The following is a 17,301-nucleotide window of genomic DNA, read 5'->3' on the forward strand; positions in this document are numbered from 1 at the left end:
TCCACTCACTTTGCTTAGACCAGGCCCTCCACAAGCAGAAGGGGATGAAGGCAACGATGATGAGGACGATGGAGCCCAGGACGACCCCGACAATCAGGTAGGGCAGGTCACTGGAGCGGGCCACCATGGCCCCTGTGCCCACCGGCCGCTCTATGGTTTCATGGGGTGGTAGCTGAGGTGGGGCCAGAGTTGGGGGTGGGAGTCGACCAGGCTGACCAGAAGACTTCCGGGCTGTTAATTGGGACAAAACTCACTTCAGCCTCTATTTCTTTGATATTTCTTTCATGAAAAATAGGAAAACAATATCCTGATTCCATGGGTGTGAGAAATGGGGTCAAACTTATAAGACAGGGCCTTTGGTAGATGAGTGTGGTGTCCAAGCTCAGCACGAAACTGACATCTAATGTGAAATTGGGCGTCGCTGAAGAGACTTGAGCCTCATACTTCAAAAAACACCCTGAGATATTTGTGGACCAAGCACTAGGGGCAGACTGGGTCTTTGGGGGCAGAAGTGGTGTAGGGGTTTTCTAGAAGCATAGCTGGGGAACTTTTGGAAGAAAATATAAAAAGTACATGAAACCAAAAAGAACTGGGAATGGAAGAACTTCCCTGTGAATTTGCTATTCCTGGGCGCATCGAGAGATGTGAAGTTCTAGGTCTCAGCTGGGGTGCAGAGCAGGGAGATGGGGTTCGGGGCTCACTAGGACTGACAGTGCTAGAGAAATGCCAATCCAAAAGTTTACGAGGTGGCAACCTCGGCATCTGGCTTTTGCTGTTATCAGGATGTATCTGACGTTGTTAACTCCGTTTCGCAGCCGTCCTCCCTCTTGACTTTCTGACACGACAGTCTTCTGGGTTTCCCGTAACCTCTCTGACTGCTGCTGCTTACATTTCTCTCTTCTTGCCCTCTTCTTCCTGTCTTTGCCTCAGACACTGAGAAGTCCTCCTGGTCCCTCTCAGTCTACACTGTCTTCTTCTTCCCTCTATTCCCATGATTTCAGCCTACATCCCAGTGACCGCCAAATACCCTTACCCAGGGTCCTCCCTGGGCAGGAGACCTGCTTCCCTCACGGGACACTTGCATTTCAACGTCTCAGAAGAATCAGACTCAGGTACGCCTCCAAGTGGTTCACGTTGTTCCTTTCTTGTGGAAGCGAGTTCCCTGCTGGCTTTCCCCATTTCAATAAATGGCACCACCACCTGTGTGGTTCTTCAAGCTCGGAACCTCAAGGTTTAGGCTGAACTCCTTTCACTCTCTACCAGCCTCAACACACTATCAGTCCCTGGTCCTCCCTACGCTCCCTCAGAAAAGAGGCTCAAACCCACCCCTTCTCTTCACCTTTCCTTCAAAGCCCCGGTCCTCTCCCCTCAGCCCATTCCTGCATAGTCACCAGTGACCCTTCCTGACAAACAAATCCAACAATGACCCTTCTCCACCTCACAGCCCACAGGGTCCCTGATGCCCTTGGCCTCTTCCCTGAGCACTTCCCTCTCTCATCCTTCTAGTGCCACATACTCCCACCACGTGGAGCTACGTGAAGGCTTGTCCTATTCCCCAGGCCACTCCCTCCACCCTGCTGAAGGTTCAGTCCTTCCAGAAGACCAATGTGAAGGCTGTGTGAAGTCTCTGTTCTTTGCCCCGGGCACTCTGTGTGTCCCCTGACACAGGCCTGCTGGCTGTGTGTGCATCTGCCCCTTCACTCCACTGTACGTGACAGAAGAGGGCAGGAAGAGCACACGGGAGAGAGAATGTTGCCATGACAGGAAAATGGATTGTTTTCTTGGCTCCATCCCTGTTCCTTTGGGATCTTCTCCTGATCACATTTTTTTGCAATACACCTTTCAGTATTTGCAAAATGGAAATGATATCTATCCACTTGACCAATGTGCAAAAATTAAGTTATTATATGAATATATTTAACGTGTTTTAGTTCAGGGAAAGAGTCTGGGCTTGTAGTTAGAAAAACTTGGCCCAAAGTGTGCTCCACCTTGACCAGGTGACCTTGGTCAAGGTATAGCATGTCCTGATGCTCAGTTTCTTTCTTTTCCCATGGGGTTGTAGTTAAATTAAGTAAACTAACCAATGTGAGTACCAAATGTTACTCTAGGAATAAAGTGTTTATAGAAAGCTCCCAACTTAAGAGTGGGTTCTAACCCGTGAGTTCATGTGTGAGTTAATTCCCAAGCTCCATGAAACCGTCATGATGGCAGCCCACTCGTACTTAATACGAAGCACAGGCAAAGGAAGAGAAGGGTTAAGATGACAAAGTTTGGGGATACTTGGAAAATAAGGAGTCATTCTGGAGAATAGATACCCAGCATGGCACACAGAGCAGTGACTTTGCCCTAGTCTGCTGGGAGGAGAGCAAGAGGAGATCAGAGAACCCAAAGAGATCACCTTTGGTTTCACAGATCATCACGTTGCTGAACTCACTCTCCCCTCCTTCGTTGAAGCACTGCATCTTAATGTCATAGGAGGTCTCTGGCTGCAGGTGGCTGATGGAGTGCCAGTATCTATCCCCTGGGAAAGACAGAGAGAGAGCCAGCGTGATGATTATGCATGTGGCTTGCTTGGCCCCCACTGGAGGCAATGTTCTAGGTGCCCACCCATGTTCCTGTTGTTCCATCACCATGGAACGAAGCATGTGGGTTTATGAACTCAATGACCCCAAGTGTGTCAAGAAAGAGCCAACGATGTGGGGCAGGCCAGCCCACATTTTCTACTTTCACCAACTCCTAGAGCCCCTTGCCAACAGAGAAAACTATCTCACACACGTGTTTCTCACCTTCCACCATATCCTTCTTGTAGTCACTATCATTGTCACTGTCCGTGGGTCGGTAATAGATATAAAAGCCATGGATTGGGGTGTTGTTGTTACTTGCTGGAATATACTACAGGGAAGAAAGAAGAAACAAGTTGACAATGGAGCAGAGAAATCATTGTGTGAGCAGAACCACTGGTGGATGGAAATTTTACCCTGGCCTAGAGTTTAAAACTCACTGGAGACCCCGACCAGGGGTTGGGCCTGGGCCTCCAGGGTGGGGACATAGAGTCCAGGATGCTGGAACACCAGAGAATTCCTGGGCCCAGGGAATATTAATTGGCGTGCGTGTTCCTGAAGATATCCATATCAACACCAAGACCCGACCCCACACAACTGCCTGCAGGCTTCAGTGCTAAACACCTCACACCAAACAACCAGCAAGACAGGAACACAGGCCCATCCATCAGTAGACAGGCTGCCTAAAGTTGTACTAATTTCACAGACACTGCAAAACATACCACCTGATGCAGCCCTGCCCATCAGAGGGAAAAGACTCAACTCCACCCAACAGAGCACGGGCACCAGGCGCTCCCACCAGGAAGCCTGCACAAGCCCCTGGACGAACCTCACCCACCAGGGCACAGTCAACAGAAACAAGAAGAACTACGACCTGCAGCCTGCAGAAAGAAGACCATAAACAAAGCAGGTTAGACAAAATGAAACGACAGAGAAATACTCTGCAGACAAAGGAGCAAGGTAAACTCCCAGAAGACCAAATAAATGAAGAGGAAATAGGCAAGCTGTCTGAAAAAGAATTCAGAGCAATGATAATAAAGATGATCCAAGATCTAGGAAATAGAATGCAGAAAATACAAGAAACATTTAACAAGGACCTACAAGAACTAAAGAACAAACAATCAGTGATGAACAACACAATAACTGAAATGAAAAATACATATGAAGGAATCAACAGCAGAATAACCAAGGCAGAAAAACGAATAAGTGAGCTGGAAGATAGAATGGTGGAGTTAACTGCCAAGGAACAGAATAAAGAAAAAAGAATGAAAAGAATTGAGGACAGTCTAAGAGACCTCTGGGACAACATCGAACACACCAACATTTGAATTATAGGGGTCCCAGAAGAAGACAAGGAAGGGAAAGGGCCAAGAAAATATTCGAAGAGATTATAGTTGAAAACTCCCCTAACATGGGAAAAGAAATAGTCAATCAAGTCTAGGAAGCACAGAGAGTTCCATACAGGATAAACCCAAGGAGAAACACGCCGAGACACACATTAATCAAACTAACAAAAATTAAATACAAAGAAAAAATATTAAAAGCAGCAAGGGAAAAGCAACAAATAACCTACAAGGGAATCCCCATAAGGTTATCAGCTGATTTTTCATCAGAAATTTTGCAGGCCAGAAGGGAACGGCAAGACATATCTTAAAGTGATGAAAGGGAAAAACCTACAACCAAGATTACTCTACCCAGCAAGGATCTCATTCAGAATCAACAAAGAAATCAAAAGCTTTACAGACAAGCAAAAGCTAAGAGAATTCAGCACCACCAAACCAGCTCTACAGCAAATGCTAAAGGAACTTCTCTGGGAGGGAGACACAAGAAGAAAAAAAAAGACCTACAAGAATAAACCCAAAACAATGAAGAAAATGGTAATAGGAACATACATATCTATAATTACCTTAAATGTAAATGGATTAAATGCCCCAACCAAGAGACACAGACTGGCCGAATGGATACAAAAACAAGACCCATATATATGCTGTCTACAAGAGACCCACTTCAGACCTAGGGACACATACAGACTGAAAGTGAGGGGATGGAAAAGGATATTCCATGCAAATGGGAATCAAAAAAGCTGGAGTAGCAATACTCATATCAGACAAGATAGACTTTAAAATAAAGACTATTGCAAGAGACAAGGAAGGACACTACATAATGATCAAAGGATCAATCCAAGAAGAAGATATAACAACTGTAAATATCTATACTCCCAACATAGAAACACCTCAATACATAAGGCAAATGCTAACAGTCATAAAAGGAGAAATCAACAGTAACACAATAATAGTGGGGGACTTTAACCCTCCACTTACACCAATGGACAGATCATACAAAATGAAAATAAATAAAGAAACACAAGCTTTAAATGACACATTAGACAAGATGGGCTTAATTGATATTTATAGGACATTCCACCCGAAAGTGGCAGAATACACTTTCTTCTCAAGTGCTCATGGAACATTCTCCAGGATAGAGCACATCTTGGGTCACCAATCAAGCCTTGGTAAATTTAAGAAAACTGAAATCATAGTCAGCATCTTTTGCAACCACAATGCTCTGAGATTAGAAATCAATTACGAGAAAAAAACTGCAAAAAATACAAACACGTGGAGGCTAAACAATATGCTACTAAATAACCAAGAGGTCACTGAAGAAATTAAAGAGGAAATCAAAAAATACCTAGAAACAAATGACAATGAAAAGGCGATGACCCAAAATCTATGGGATGCAGCAAAAGCAGTTCTACGAGGGAAGTTTATAGCAATACAATCTTACCTCAAGAAACAAGAAACATCTCAAATAAACAACCTAACCTTACACCTAAAGCAACTAGAGAAAGAAGAACAAACAAAACCCAAAGTTAGTAGAAGGAAAGAAATCATAAAGATCAGAGCAGAAATAAAAAGAAATGAAGGAAACGATAGCAAAGATCAATAAAACTAAAAGCTGGTTCTTTGAGAAGATAAACAAAATTGATAAACCATTAGCCAGACTCATCAAGAAAAAAAGGGAGAGGACTCAAATCAGTAAAATTAGAAATGAAAAGGAGAAGTTACAACTGACACCATAGAAATACAAAGGATTGTAAGAGAGTACTACAAGCAACTATATGCCAATAAAATGGACAACCTGGATGAAATGGACAAATTCTTAGAAAAGTACAACCTTCCAAGACTGAACCAAGAAGAAATAGAAAATATGAACAGACCAATCACGAGTAATAAAATTGAAACTGTGATTAAAAATCTTCCAACAGGGCTTCCCTGGTGGCACAGTGGTTGAGAATCTGCCTGCTAATGCAGGGGACACGGGTTCAAGCCCTGGTCTGGGAGGATCCCACATGCCACGGAGCAGCTGGGCCCGTGAGCCACAACTACTGAGCCTGCGTGTCTGGAGCCTGTGCCCCGCAACGGGAGGGGACGCGATAGTGAAAGGCCCGCGCACCGCGATGAAGAGCGGTCCCCGCACCGCGATGAGGAGTGGCCCCCGCTTGCCGCAACTAGAGAAAGCCCTCGCACGAACCGAAGACCCAACACAGTCAAAAATAAATAAATAAATAAATAAATAAAGTAGCTATAAGAGCACCCAAGCCCTTACATTAAAAAAAAAAAAAAAAAAAAATCTTCCAACAAGCAGAAGTTCAGGACCAGATGACTTCACAGGTGAATTCTGTAAGACATTCAGAGAAGAATTAACACCTATCCTTCTCAAACTCTTCCAAAAAATTGCAGAGGATGGAACACTCCCAAACTCATTCTATGAGACTACCATCACCCTGATACCAAAACCAGACAAAGATATCACAAAAAAAGAAAACTACAGGCAGTATCACTGATGAACACACATGCAAAAATCCTCAACGAAGTACTAGTGAACAGAATCCGACAGCACATTAAAAGGATCATACACCATGATCAAGTGGGGTTTATCCCAGGGATGCAAGGATTCTTCAAAAATGCAAATCAATCAGTGTGCTACACCATATTAATAAATTAAAGAATAAAAACCATATGATCATCTCAATAGATGCAGAAAAAGTTTTCAACAAAATTGAGTACTGATTTATGATAAAAAAACTCTCCAGAAAGTGGGCATAGAGGGAACCTACCTCAACATAATAAAGGCCATATATGACAAACCCACAGTAAACATTATTCTCAATGGTGAAAAGTTGAAAGCATTTCCTCTAAGGTCAGGAACAAGACAAGGATGTCCACTCTTGCTACTATTATTCAACATAGTTTTGGAAGTCCTAGCCACGGCAATCAGAGAAGAAAAAGAAATAAAAGGAATCCAAATTGGAAAAGAAGAAGTAAAACTGTCACTGTGTGCAGATGACATGATACTATACATAGAAAATCCTAAAGATGCCACCAGAAAACTACTAGAGCTAATCAATGAATTTGGTAAAGTTGCAGGATACAAAATTAATACACACAAATCTCTTGCATTCCTATACACTAACAACGAAAAGGCAGAAAGAGAAATTAAGGAAACAATCCCATTTACGACTGCAAAAAAAGAATAAAATACCTAGGAATAAACCTACCTAAGGAGGCAAAAGACCTGTACTCAGAGAACTATAAAGCACTGATGAAAGAAATCAAAGATGACATAAACAGATGGAGAGATATACCATGTTCTTGGATTGGAAGAATCAATATTGTGAAAATGACTATACTGCCCAAAGCAATCTACAGATTCAATGCAATCCCTATCAAATTACCAGTGGCAATTTCACAGAACTAGAACAAAAAATTTTACAATTTGTTTGGAAATACAAAAGACCCCGAATAGCCAAAGCAATCTTAAGAACAATGAAGCTGGAGGAATCAGGCTCCCTGACTTCAGACTAGACTACAAAGCTACAGTAATCAAAAAAAGGATAATACTGGCACAAAAACAGAAATATAGATCAATGGAACAGGACAGAAAGCCCAGAGATAAACCCATGCACCTATGCTCACCTAATCTATGACAAAGGAGGTAAGAATATACAATGGAGAAAAGACAGCCTCTTCAGTAAGCAGTGCTGGGAAAACTGGACAGCTACATGTAAGAGAATGAAATTAGAACACTCCCTAACACCATACACAAAAATAAACTCAGAATGGATTAAAAACCTAAATGTAAGACCAGACACTATAAAACTCTTAGAGGAAAACATAGGCAGAACACTTTATGACATACATCACAGCAAGATCCTTTTTGACCCACCTCCTAGAGTAATGGAAATAAAAACAAAAATAAACAAATGGGACCTAATGAAACGTAAAAGCTTTTGCACAGCAAAGGAAACCATAAACAAGACGAAAAGACAACCCTCAGAATGGGAGAAAATATTTGCAAACGAAGCAACTGACAAAGGATTAACCTCCAAAATATACAAGCAGCTCATACAGCTCAATATCAAAAAAACAAACAACCCAATCAAAAAATGGGCAGAAGACCTAAATAGACATTTCTCCAAAGGAGACATACAGATGGCCAACAAACACAGGAAAAGATGCTCAACATCACTAATTATTAGAGAAATGCAAATCAAAACTACAATGAGGTATCACCTTACACTGGTCAGAATGGCCATTATCAAAAAATCTACAAACAATAAATGCTGGAGAGGGTGTGGAGAAAAGAGAACTCTCGTACACTGTTGGTGGGAATGTAAATTAATACGGCCACTATGGAAAACAGTATGGAGGTCCCTTAAGAAACCAAAAATAGAACTACCATATGACCCAACAATCCCACTGCTGGGCATATACCCAGAGAAAACCATAACTGAAAAAGACACATGCACCCCAATGTTCATTGCAGCACTATTTACAATAGCCAGGTCATGGAAGCAACCTAAGTGCCCATCGACAGACGAATGGATAAAGAAGATGTGGTACATATATACAACGGACTATTACTCAGCCATAAAAAGGAACGAAATTGGGTCATTTGTAGAGATGGGGATGGACCTAGAGAGTGTCATACAGAGTGAAGTTAAGTCAGAAAGAGAAAAGCAAATATCATATAATAACGCATATATGTGGAATCTAGAAAAATGGTATAGATGATCTTATTTTCAAAATAGAAATAGAGACATAGACGTAGAGAACAAATGTATGGATACCAAGGGGGAAAGGGGTGGGAGGCAGGAATTGGGAGACTGGGATTGACATATATACATTATTGAAACTATGTATAAAACAGACAACTGATGGGAACATACTGTATAGCACAGGGAACTCTACCTAATGCACTATGGTAACCTAAATGGGAGGGAAGTCCAAAAAGGAGGGGATATCTTTGTGTGTATGGCTGATTCATTTTGTTGTGCAGTGGAGGCTAACACAACATTGTAAAGCAACCATACTCCAATAAAAATTAATAAAAAATTCACTGGAGACCCTGACAAACATTTCTGATGATCTCCCCAAGGCTCTCTGGACAGTGCTGTAGCGATCACTCATTATTTTATTTAGCCTAGGAGTCCCCAACTTTTGGAGACAAGAAACAAATGGTCATTTCTTCAAAGACTTAAGTCCCCTCTGAAGCTTCCCGGGTATTGTGAGGTTGAGTTCCTCTGGCCCAATTCCCAGGTACGAAGGTGGAGGAACACTTAAAGGGGTGGCAGCCTAGGATGAGCCAAGGGAGAAAGGTGATTCCTTCCTGCCCGGGCTGCAGCGTCCAGCTCCCGCCCAACGTGGAGCTCAGCACCGTCTTCTGCTGCTGGCTGCGCCAGGCCACTTACCATCCACTTGAGCATGATGGTGGTCTCATTGACGGCATCGGTGAAGGTGATGTAAGGGCCTGCCACGGGCCTCTCGTACACGCGGCCGCTGTAGCCTGACACAGCGTAGGGCCGGGAGGGGGCGCTGGGCTCGCTCTCCCCCAGCATGTTCAGAGCCCGGACTCGGAACTTGTAGGAGGTGCCTGGGGAGAGACACTCACTGAACCTGGGGGCTGGGAGACACCATCCATCTGCCTCCCCTTCAGCCCATCCAGGCTCAGGACCTGGAGGGATCTTTTGGGCAGCCCTTCCCCAAAAGCAAGCCCTAAAGGACTCAAGCACTCCTACCCTCATTAGAAAGGAGCCACACAGAGTAAAGGGAACCCTCTTGCACTGTTGGTGGGAATATAAATTGGTATAACTGCTATGGAGAACAGTATGGAGGTTCGTTAAAAAACTAAAAATAGAGCTACCATATGATCCTGCAATCCCACTCCTGGGCATATATCTGGAGAAAACCATGGTCCGAAAGGATACATGCACCCCAATGTTCACTGCAGCACTGTTTACAATAGCCAAGACGTGGAAGCAATCTAAATGTCCATTGACAGAGGAATGGATAAAGAAGATGTGGTACTTATACACAATGGAATATTACTCAGCCATAAAAAAGAATGAAATAATGCCATTTGCCCCAACATGGATGGACTTAGAGATTGTCATACTGAGTGAAGTTAAGTCAGAGAAAGACAAATATCATATGGTATCCCTTATATGTGGAATCTAAAAAAAAAAAAAAAAATGATAAAAATGAACTTACTTACAAAACAGAAACAGACTGACAAGACAAGGGGGGAAGGGGGGTGGGGCGGGGGAGGGATAGTTAGGGAGTTTGGGATTGACATGTACACACTGCTGTATTTAAAATGGATAACCAACAAGGACCTACTGTATAGCGCAGGGAACTCTGCTCAATGTTATGTGACAGCCTGGATGGGAGGGGAGTCTGGGGGAGAATGGATACAGGTATATGTATGGCTGAGTCACTTTGCTGTGCACCTGAAACTATCACTACACATTGTTAATCGGCTATACTCCAATATAAAATAAAAAGTTTTTAAAAAAATATTATGTAACAACCTAAACGGGAAAAGAATTTGAAAAAGGATATATGTATAACTGTGCTGTACACCTGAAACTAACAAACCATTGTTAACTCTACTCCAATATAAAATAAAAAGTTTAAAAAAAAAAAAAAAAAGGAGGAACCACACAGGAGACGGCTTGGGACCAATTATGGAGAGAGGGAGGGAGAAGGAAGGGCTTGTGGGACTGAGGTAACACGACCAAGAGCGGCCACAGAGGCCTGGTGGTGGGTGGAGGACGAGCAGAGAGAAGATCCTCCGAAGCTTCCCTTCTCCTCCAGGGGGCCAGGGGCAGCCGGGGGACCAGGGAGGGCAGCGGCCAGGGCCCTACCTTTCTCTAGGCCTGTGATCTCCACCGAGAGCCGGGAGGGAGGGATGGCGCTGGTGGCCAGAATCCAGTCCCCCACTTTCTTCAGCTTCTTGTACTCCACTCGGAAGGACTGGATGGGGAAGCCGCCGTTCCCACGCGGAATCCAGGTCACATACACTGAGGTCTCAGAGGCCATGGAGATAGTGGGCCTGTCTGGAGCTTCTGGGGCTGCAGGAGACCATACCCAAGGGAGGAAGGAAGCGGGAGGAAAGGACATGATGAGAAGATGGTTGTAATGTGACTAGACCTGGCCTGTTCCTGATGGGGGCCGGCTTCACCCCACAGCCCTCACCCCCTGGTGGCCGCGTCAGATCTTCCTAGGGCTCTCTGGGTCACTCTCTCCTGGGAGGAGCCCTTGAAAAGCTCCAATCCATATCTCCTCGCTGTGGTTAACTGGGGAGAGGCCAGGAAAATGTCACAAGGACTCCGGGACCCCATTCAACCTGCAGCAGCGAGCGTCCTGAGGCGGTGGGCCTGGTTCCAGTTCTGACTGCTCGTCACCCCCGCCCTCGGGGCTGCCGGGGGCTTACGGGACAGGCGGCCGTGGTCCGGCTGGCTGCTGCTCTGGGGGCTGGCTCCGGGGTCATCTCTCTGGATCTGCTGCTCCTTGCTGGCCATGATTTCAGGTTTGGGCCGCCGTCCTGGGTAGAAATGGGTTGAGATCAGAACGAGAGGGAGTGTGCATTAGGTCTCTCTTTCCACGCAGTCCTTTCCGCCTGAAGCTCTGCCAGGGGGTCTGACAAGACCATGGAAATCATAGAGGACACTGGAAGTGTGGTCTGATTTCCAGCTCTGCCTGACGGTCATGGGACTGCACGTGGCCCCCGAGTGTGAAAGGGGCAAAGGGATGCCAGAGGCCAGCTGGTGCCTGTCCTGATGGGAGGTGGGACCTCAGCCTACGCATGCAGACCAGAGGGAGGCAGGAGCTGAAAGGAAGATAAAGTTCAAGGTGAAAAGCTGGGGCAAGGTGAGCAGGACTCCCACCTGGCCTGGTAGGACTGCTCAGGCCCATGGAAACCCCAAGCTGGGGGCAACACTGGACCCTTACCAGTTCGGAAGGTGACCATGGCCGTCTGGCCTTCGCCTGCACAGGTGTAGGCTGCCATCTCCACTTCATACAAGCTCCCAGGGTCGAGTCTGGTGAGGGTCAGGCGGTGCTGGCTGGCTGGAATGCCAGAGATGGTCCAGTCGTCAGAGGAGTTTGTGACCTGCTGGAGAAGGGGGCTGGTATAAGGACCGGCATCTTGGCCTGGAGCTACAGGTGGGCTGTAGGTTGCAAGGAAAGCAGAACTGAGCCCAAGAGGACAGAAGAAAGGGAGGGAGAATGGGCCAGGTTGGGGGAGAGGTGGCCCTACAGAAGGCAGACTGTTCCCGCTGGCTCTGGGACATCCATCCTCGCTGGGACAATAAAGTCAGGCCCCCTGATCCCTCATCTAATGATCTCATCAAAGAAAAAACTCCATGGGGAGGGTCAAAAGGCCCAGCTGACATTGCTGAGAGTTTCTCCAAAGACCTTCTCTCTCTTTCTAAAAACCTCCCTATGGCTTCTCGGCCTTTTGGCTAAGATCAAGTGTAAAAACCTCTCTGTTTAACTTTCTTTCTCCTTGATCTGTTTAAACCAAACAAACACAGTACCTTTAGTTTATATTCTAATGAGATGATGATGAGAATGATAAAAGCAGCAGCATCATAGACATGGACACATTTTTTTGAGCGCTTACTATGTGCTGGCAAATCAGCGACTAAGCACGTCGTATGCACCATAACGCGCTTCCACGACAACAGCCCAAGAGATGGGTGTTAATATTGTTCCCACCTCACAAATGTGGAGACTAAGGCTTAGAGAGATGAGTGATTTGTCTAAGACCACATTGCCAGTGAGCGCAGAAACCCTGACTTGACTCCAGAGGTCAAGCTCATAATCGTAACCTACCCTAGAAAGGAAGTCTGGGAGCCAGAAAACCCTGGGTTCAAATCTGGATTGTGTCTCTTACCACACACAGGTTACCAGCTGTGTAACCCTGAGCAAGTTCCCTAATCTTTCTGATCCATAAGCTTTTCTTTTGTAAAACGAAGCAAATAAAACCTCTCAGGTTACTCTGAAGTTTAAATCCGATGATTTACGTGACGTGTCGAGCATTGAAGCTGGCACACAGTAGGTTCCCAACAAGTACATGCCGCCCCCCCTCTTCCTCCGCTCAGTGAGGATTTCAATCCTCCTTTTTCTGCTCCTGCCCTCAGGCCTTGCTTAGAACTTAAAAACCGTGGATGAACTGTAACCATTGGAGATTAATCTTTAATGGCTTCAAATTCCTGGCTCTTTAAAGAAAAAAAAAAAAGAGTTCCAGGCTTCCGGACAGGCATTGCTGAAAGGTTGCTTCATCTCATCCACCCACCTTTCAGGACACAGACTTCACTGCTAACTGCACATCTCCGAGAGCCTGCCGGGGCCTGAAGCTGTGGTTTGCTGAAGGAATTAAACAGCTGGTAGGAAAAGCTCTTATCCCCAAGCAGAATATTCCAAAATAGAACAAAACCTACTATTCAAGGGACAGGGATGGTCTGGGCTCATTCATGTCAGGCTTCCAGGACTTGTTCCAAAGGGAGAAGTTTTTACAAACTGAGAATCCCCAGTCGTGCTGGAAACCCAAACACAGTAGCCCAGGGTCTGCAGATGCACCAGGAAATGAAAGCTGGCTTCATGCATGTGAAAAAGTGAAAATGAGTTGAATGACTCCAGTCTCCAGCAAGAGGGGAGGGGCTGAAAAAACACAACCCAAATGCTGATTTTTGCTTTCAAAATCCTTTCCTGTGTGATGATCTTGAAGACATGTTAGTCCCTCAAGAATGAAACTGCTTTCAAGACATAATTGTGCCTTGGCAATGTCCACCTAACAGCTCCAAGTGCCCCACGGGCCAGAGCCTAACAGGAGCCAGACCCAGCGGGGCACTGTCCTCTCACTTCCCCTGTGCCCCTTTTCTCCCTCTGCCTCCTAGCGCTGGCCTCACTTCCACTGGGCTCAGAAATGAAAATAAGAAATGGAATGGTAATTAGTCACTGTCACGCATACTGAGAGGGTGAATGCAGCCTCAGCCTGGCGTTTCCGGATCACCTCGTGTGGCCTTTGCCAGCCTGCCTCGTGGTGAGGCCGTTTCATGGCCACCTATTGGCCCGAAAAATATTATTCTTGCTCTCATGCTGGTTCTTGTCTCCTGGGGACCACGAGCATTTGGCCTGCCCTGATCTTTGTCTCCAACTCTGCGATGGAGGTGTCCAGTTACACGGTGAAATGAGGATTAGGACCAGCCCTGCCCCATAACCTGGGCTGAACAACACTGCTTTTTGTTAAAAACTCATCCACCCCCTTTGCTGGCTGCCTATGAAGAGGCCAGCAGGCCGAGGGTTAATTAGAAACTGCCCCCTCTCGACCCCCACCTAGGAGGCGGCTTTGCCTTAGGTGCCTCTGTGGACCTGTCCTGACCAGAGGTCTCATCGGAGAGCGTGTTAAGAGGAAGACCAGAACGACGGGGCTGTTGGGGTCCAGAGCAGGGGCACAGCTTCTGCCTAGGCGGCACCTTTCACTGAGTTTCGCTGGTTTTGTTTCTTTTTGGAGAGGGAGGCAAATTGATAAATGCTTTTTGTTCCGCATTCCTATATTTTCCGTATTTTCTACCAAGTGCACATGGCACTTTTGTTAGCAACAACTAAAGAAATGCATAATAAAACCTGGCGTTTATGATACATTATTACTTATCAAATAAGATTTTTAAAAATAGATTAAGAACAATAATTTTCTACCGTCTAATGGCCTTAGAAAAAAAACCAGCACGCACCTGGGATAAACAGAAATGTTTTCAAGGATATTTTCTTAAGGGGAATTTCATGTCCTTCTCCCCTGAGGGGTCACAGCAGGTGACAGTGCAGCCTTGAACGGGGGTGGCAGCCTGGGGGCCTCGTCCTGCCTCGGAGGGCAGAGTGTCTAAGAGGGTGGGCCGGCCCAGCTCTGTCCCCGATCCCTCCCTGACAGCTCCCAACACATCCACCTGGACAGACTTCCTTCTGCCAAGGAGAAATAGCTGAGGTCTGAACAACACGATGTGCTTTTAGCTCAAAGGCCTGCTTGTCAAACCTGAGCCAGGAGGAATCCTGAGAACTGAGGCGGTATTTTGCAGCCCTCAGAGAAAACACTTGCTCACAGATATTTGTTGTCCTGGCTCTAGAGCTAGCTTGCCACGCCTGGGTTCCTGCAGGTATGCACCAGCAGAGCTTACTTAGATTAAAAAGAAAACAAAACATCAACAACCAACGGCAGAGGGGAGGATGGGGGTGGTCATTAGGGAGCCTGCGAACTCTCCTCGGTACTAGAAGCCGGTGCGCGAGGCCCAGACCTGGAAGCGCACCCGCGGCGTCTTCCCAGGCCTCGCAGGGCCCCAGATGCCCCTCTCACAACCAGCTTCCCGGGAGGTGGGGAGAAAGCACGCCGGAGGGATCAGAAGGTCACGATCAGCAGTGGAGACGACTCATCCAGGCTTCAGGAGCTCAAGGGGAGATGGCCGGCAGGCGGAGGCCCCTGCCCAGCCTCAGCGAGAGGCAGGCGTAATGCCAGACACCATACCTTGCGGTGTTTCACCACATAGTAGAGGATCGGTGCCCAGCCGCTGCCCTCGTGCCGAGGCCGCCACACCAGCTCGTACGAGTCAGTCTTGGAGGTGCGGGGCGAGCTGAGGATGACGGGTGCCTCGGCGGGAGCCGCCTGCCCCTGCTCTCCCAGGCACGGCAAGGGGGCTGGCTGCGCCGACGCCGGCGGCCTCAGGGGCCCTGGCTGGCCCTTCGGCATCTGGTCAGGGCTTCCGGGTCCGGGGGGCGGCACAGGAGGTGTGGCAGTGGCCGGCTTAGCAACCCGCCATGGCCTCAGGGTGGTGCCTGGAGGACAGAGCAGGAAGGAGAAGGTAAGGAAGAGCCAGTTAGTCCCCTGGCCACCTGCTGAGCTGCTGTCTCCACGGAGAAAACAGGGAGAAGTCAGAGGGAAGGGCTGCCAGGGCAGGAAGAGCCCCTGGCTTAGGACCTGAGGGGACCATCAGCCCACTGGACACACAGCCGGGCTCCGTGAGGATAAAGGGCTGTGCCCCAGCCTGGCCAGGAGGGAAAGGCAGCCGCATGCCCCCTGCCTGGGCTTCTCGCCGCCGGCTTGTTTTCCTGTGTCTGCACCAGGTGCGTCTGAGTGAACCATCTCAATTTGCTCCTGAGGTGCAGGAACCTGCGTCCTCTTTCTCACATCTGTGCGGGTGTGGGGACGTGTCCCCTTCACTGTGGGATCCACACCATGGGACAGTGTGGGCCTCTCCCTGCTCCACCGTGGGGACCTGGAGATGCGAACTGTGCATGTAAATACGTCTGAGACTCTCAGAGGCGGGAGGGGCCGCTCCTCCTTCAGGAGGCGTCCACAGACTCCGCCAACACTAGTTTCTGCTCCCTGACCTCCTGCGCAGGAGGTTGGCTCCTGATAAAGATGAATCAGCATTACTCCTTGCTGTATTTTTCTCCAGTTGATTCTTTGGTAAGTTTTATTTCCTCCCTAGGAAAGTTCCTGAGGGTAGGGTCTCTGCATCCCCCCTCATTGCCTGGCCCAGTGCTGAGCAAAGAGCAACTGCTCAATCCATGCAGATGTCAACTGAAATGAATCAAACTAAGAAAGACAGAGGTGCTTTTCTTTGTGCTAGACCAGTGGCTGTCCAACTGGGTTCCACGGAACTCTAGGAAGCCACAGGTTCTGCAAACTAATTTAAAAGGTTTTTTTTTTTTTTTTTAAATACAGTGTTTAAATGGGTCATCTGCACTACTGAAAATCTGCACTTCTGACTTATTAGGAAGTCAATGTAAGTTTAAACTTACAACTAAAAGCCACTTTTATTTATTTTATATACTGGGGTTTTAAGCTGGATTCCATTTGAGAAAAGGGTTCTATAAATGTTCAGCTGGAATCTCAGACCCTTGGGCTGCACTCACCCGGCCTGGCGGTCCTCAGCTGGACCACAGCGTGGGCGCTCCCGACTTCATTCTCGGCCATGCACTGGTAGACGCCTTCATCCTCGGGCCCTACACTGACCACCCGCAGGGCCCTACGGGACAGTCGGAGGCGCTGGCTGGAGGTGAGGGGCACGGCGTTCCTTAGCCACAGCACGGAGGGCGGGGGGTTCCCTCGCACCTCACAGGTGAGCTTGGCGCTCTGGCCCCAAGGGATGACCAGCTGGGACAGCTCCATGGTGACCTCGGGGGGTTCTGCCAGGAAACCAGAGCAGAGGTAAGAGAGGCTGAGCCCTTCCGTCCAGGCCCAGACAGGCTGGGGAGGGGACTGCTGTTGGGCAAGGCTCCCTCCTTCCCCATGATGTTGGTAGAGGAGAGAAAAGGTCCCATGTCTCCTCCATCAGAGTCTTGACAGGGAAGGGCTACCGGGCCCCTACACCCTGGCCCCTGGGATCCAAGGCCTCCTACTC

At 47.4% G+C, this 17,301-nt stretch overlaps 1 protein-coding gene across 18 annotated transcripts in view; it reads right to left on the reverse strand.

The window, feature by feature from the left end:
* Window positions 1–17,301, reverse strand: part of BOC (BOC cell adhesion associated, oncogene regulated) — a 265,756-nt gene that overhangs the window by 3,790 nt on the left and 244,665 nt on the right. For 16 of the 18 annotated variants that reach the window (XM_059921145.1, XM_059921147.1, XM_059921144.1 and 13 more), the window contains 9 exons: window positions 16,814–17,086; window positions 15,423–15,730; window positions 11,855–12,017; window positions 11,337–11,447; window positions 10,768–10,974; window positions 9,313–9,494; window positions 2,787–2,892; window positions 2,399–2,521; window positions 10–231 (listed from right to left, as the gene is read on the reverse strand). In XM_059921145.1, the coding sequence (XP_059777128.1) occupies window positions 10–231; window positions 2,399–2,521; window positions 2,787–2,892; window positions 9,313–9,494; window positions 10,768–10,974; window positions 11,337–11,447; window positions 11,855–12,017; window positions 15,423–15,730; window positions 16,814–17,086 (1,695 nt within the window). The remainder of the gene's footprint in view (window positions 1–9; window positions 232–2,398; window positions 2,522–2,786; window positions 2,893–9,312; window positions 9,495–10,767; window positions 10,975–11,336; window positions 11,448–11,854; window positions 12,018–15,422; window positions 15,731–16,813; window positions 17,087–17,301) is intronic. The other 2 variants (XM_059921153.1, XM_059921155.1) reach the window with 2 other exon arrangements.

The sequence above is a fragment of the Balaenoptera ricei genome, chromosome 4 (assembly GCF_028023285.1).
Source record: "Balaenoptera ricei isolate mBalRic1 chromosome 4, mBalRic1.hap2, whole genome shotgun sequence".
Lineage (NCBI taxonomy): Eukaryota > Metazoa > Chordata > Mammalia > Artiodactyla > Balaenopteridae > Balaenoptera > Balaenoptera ricei.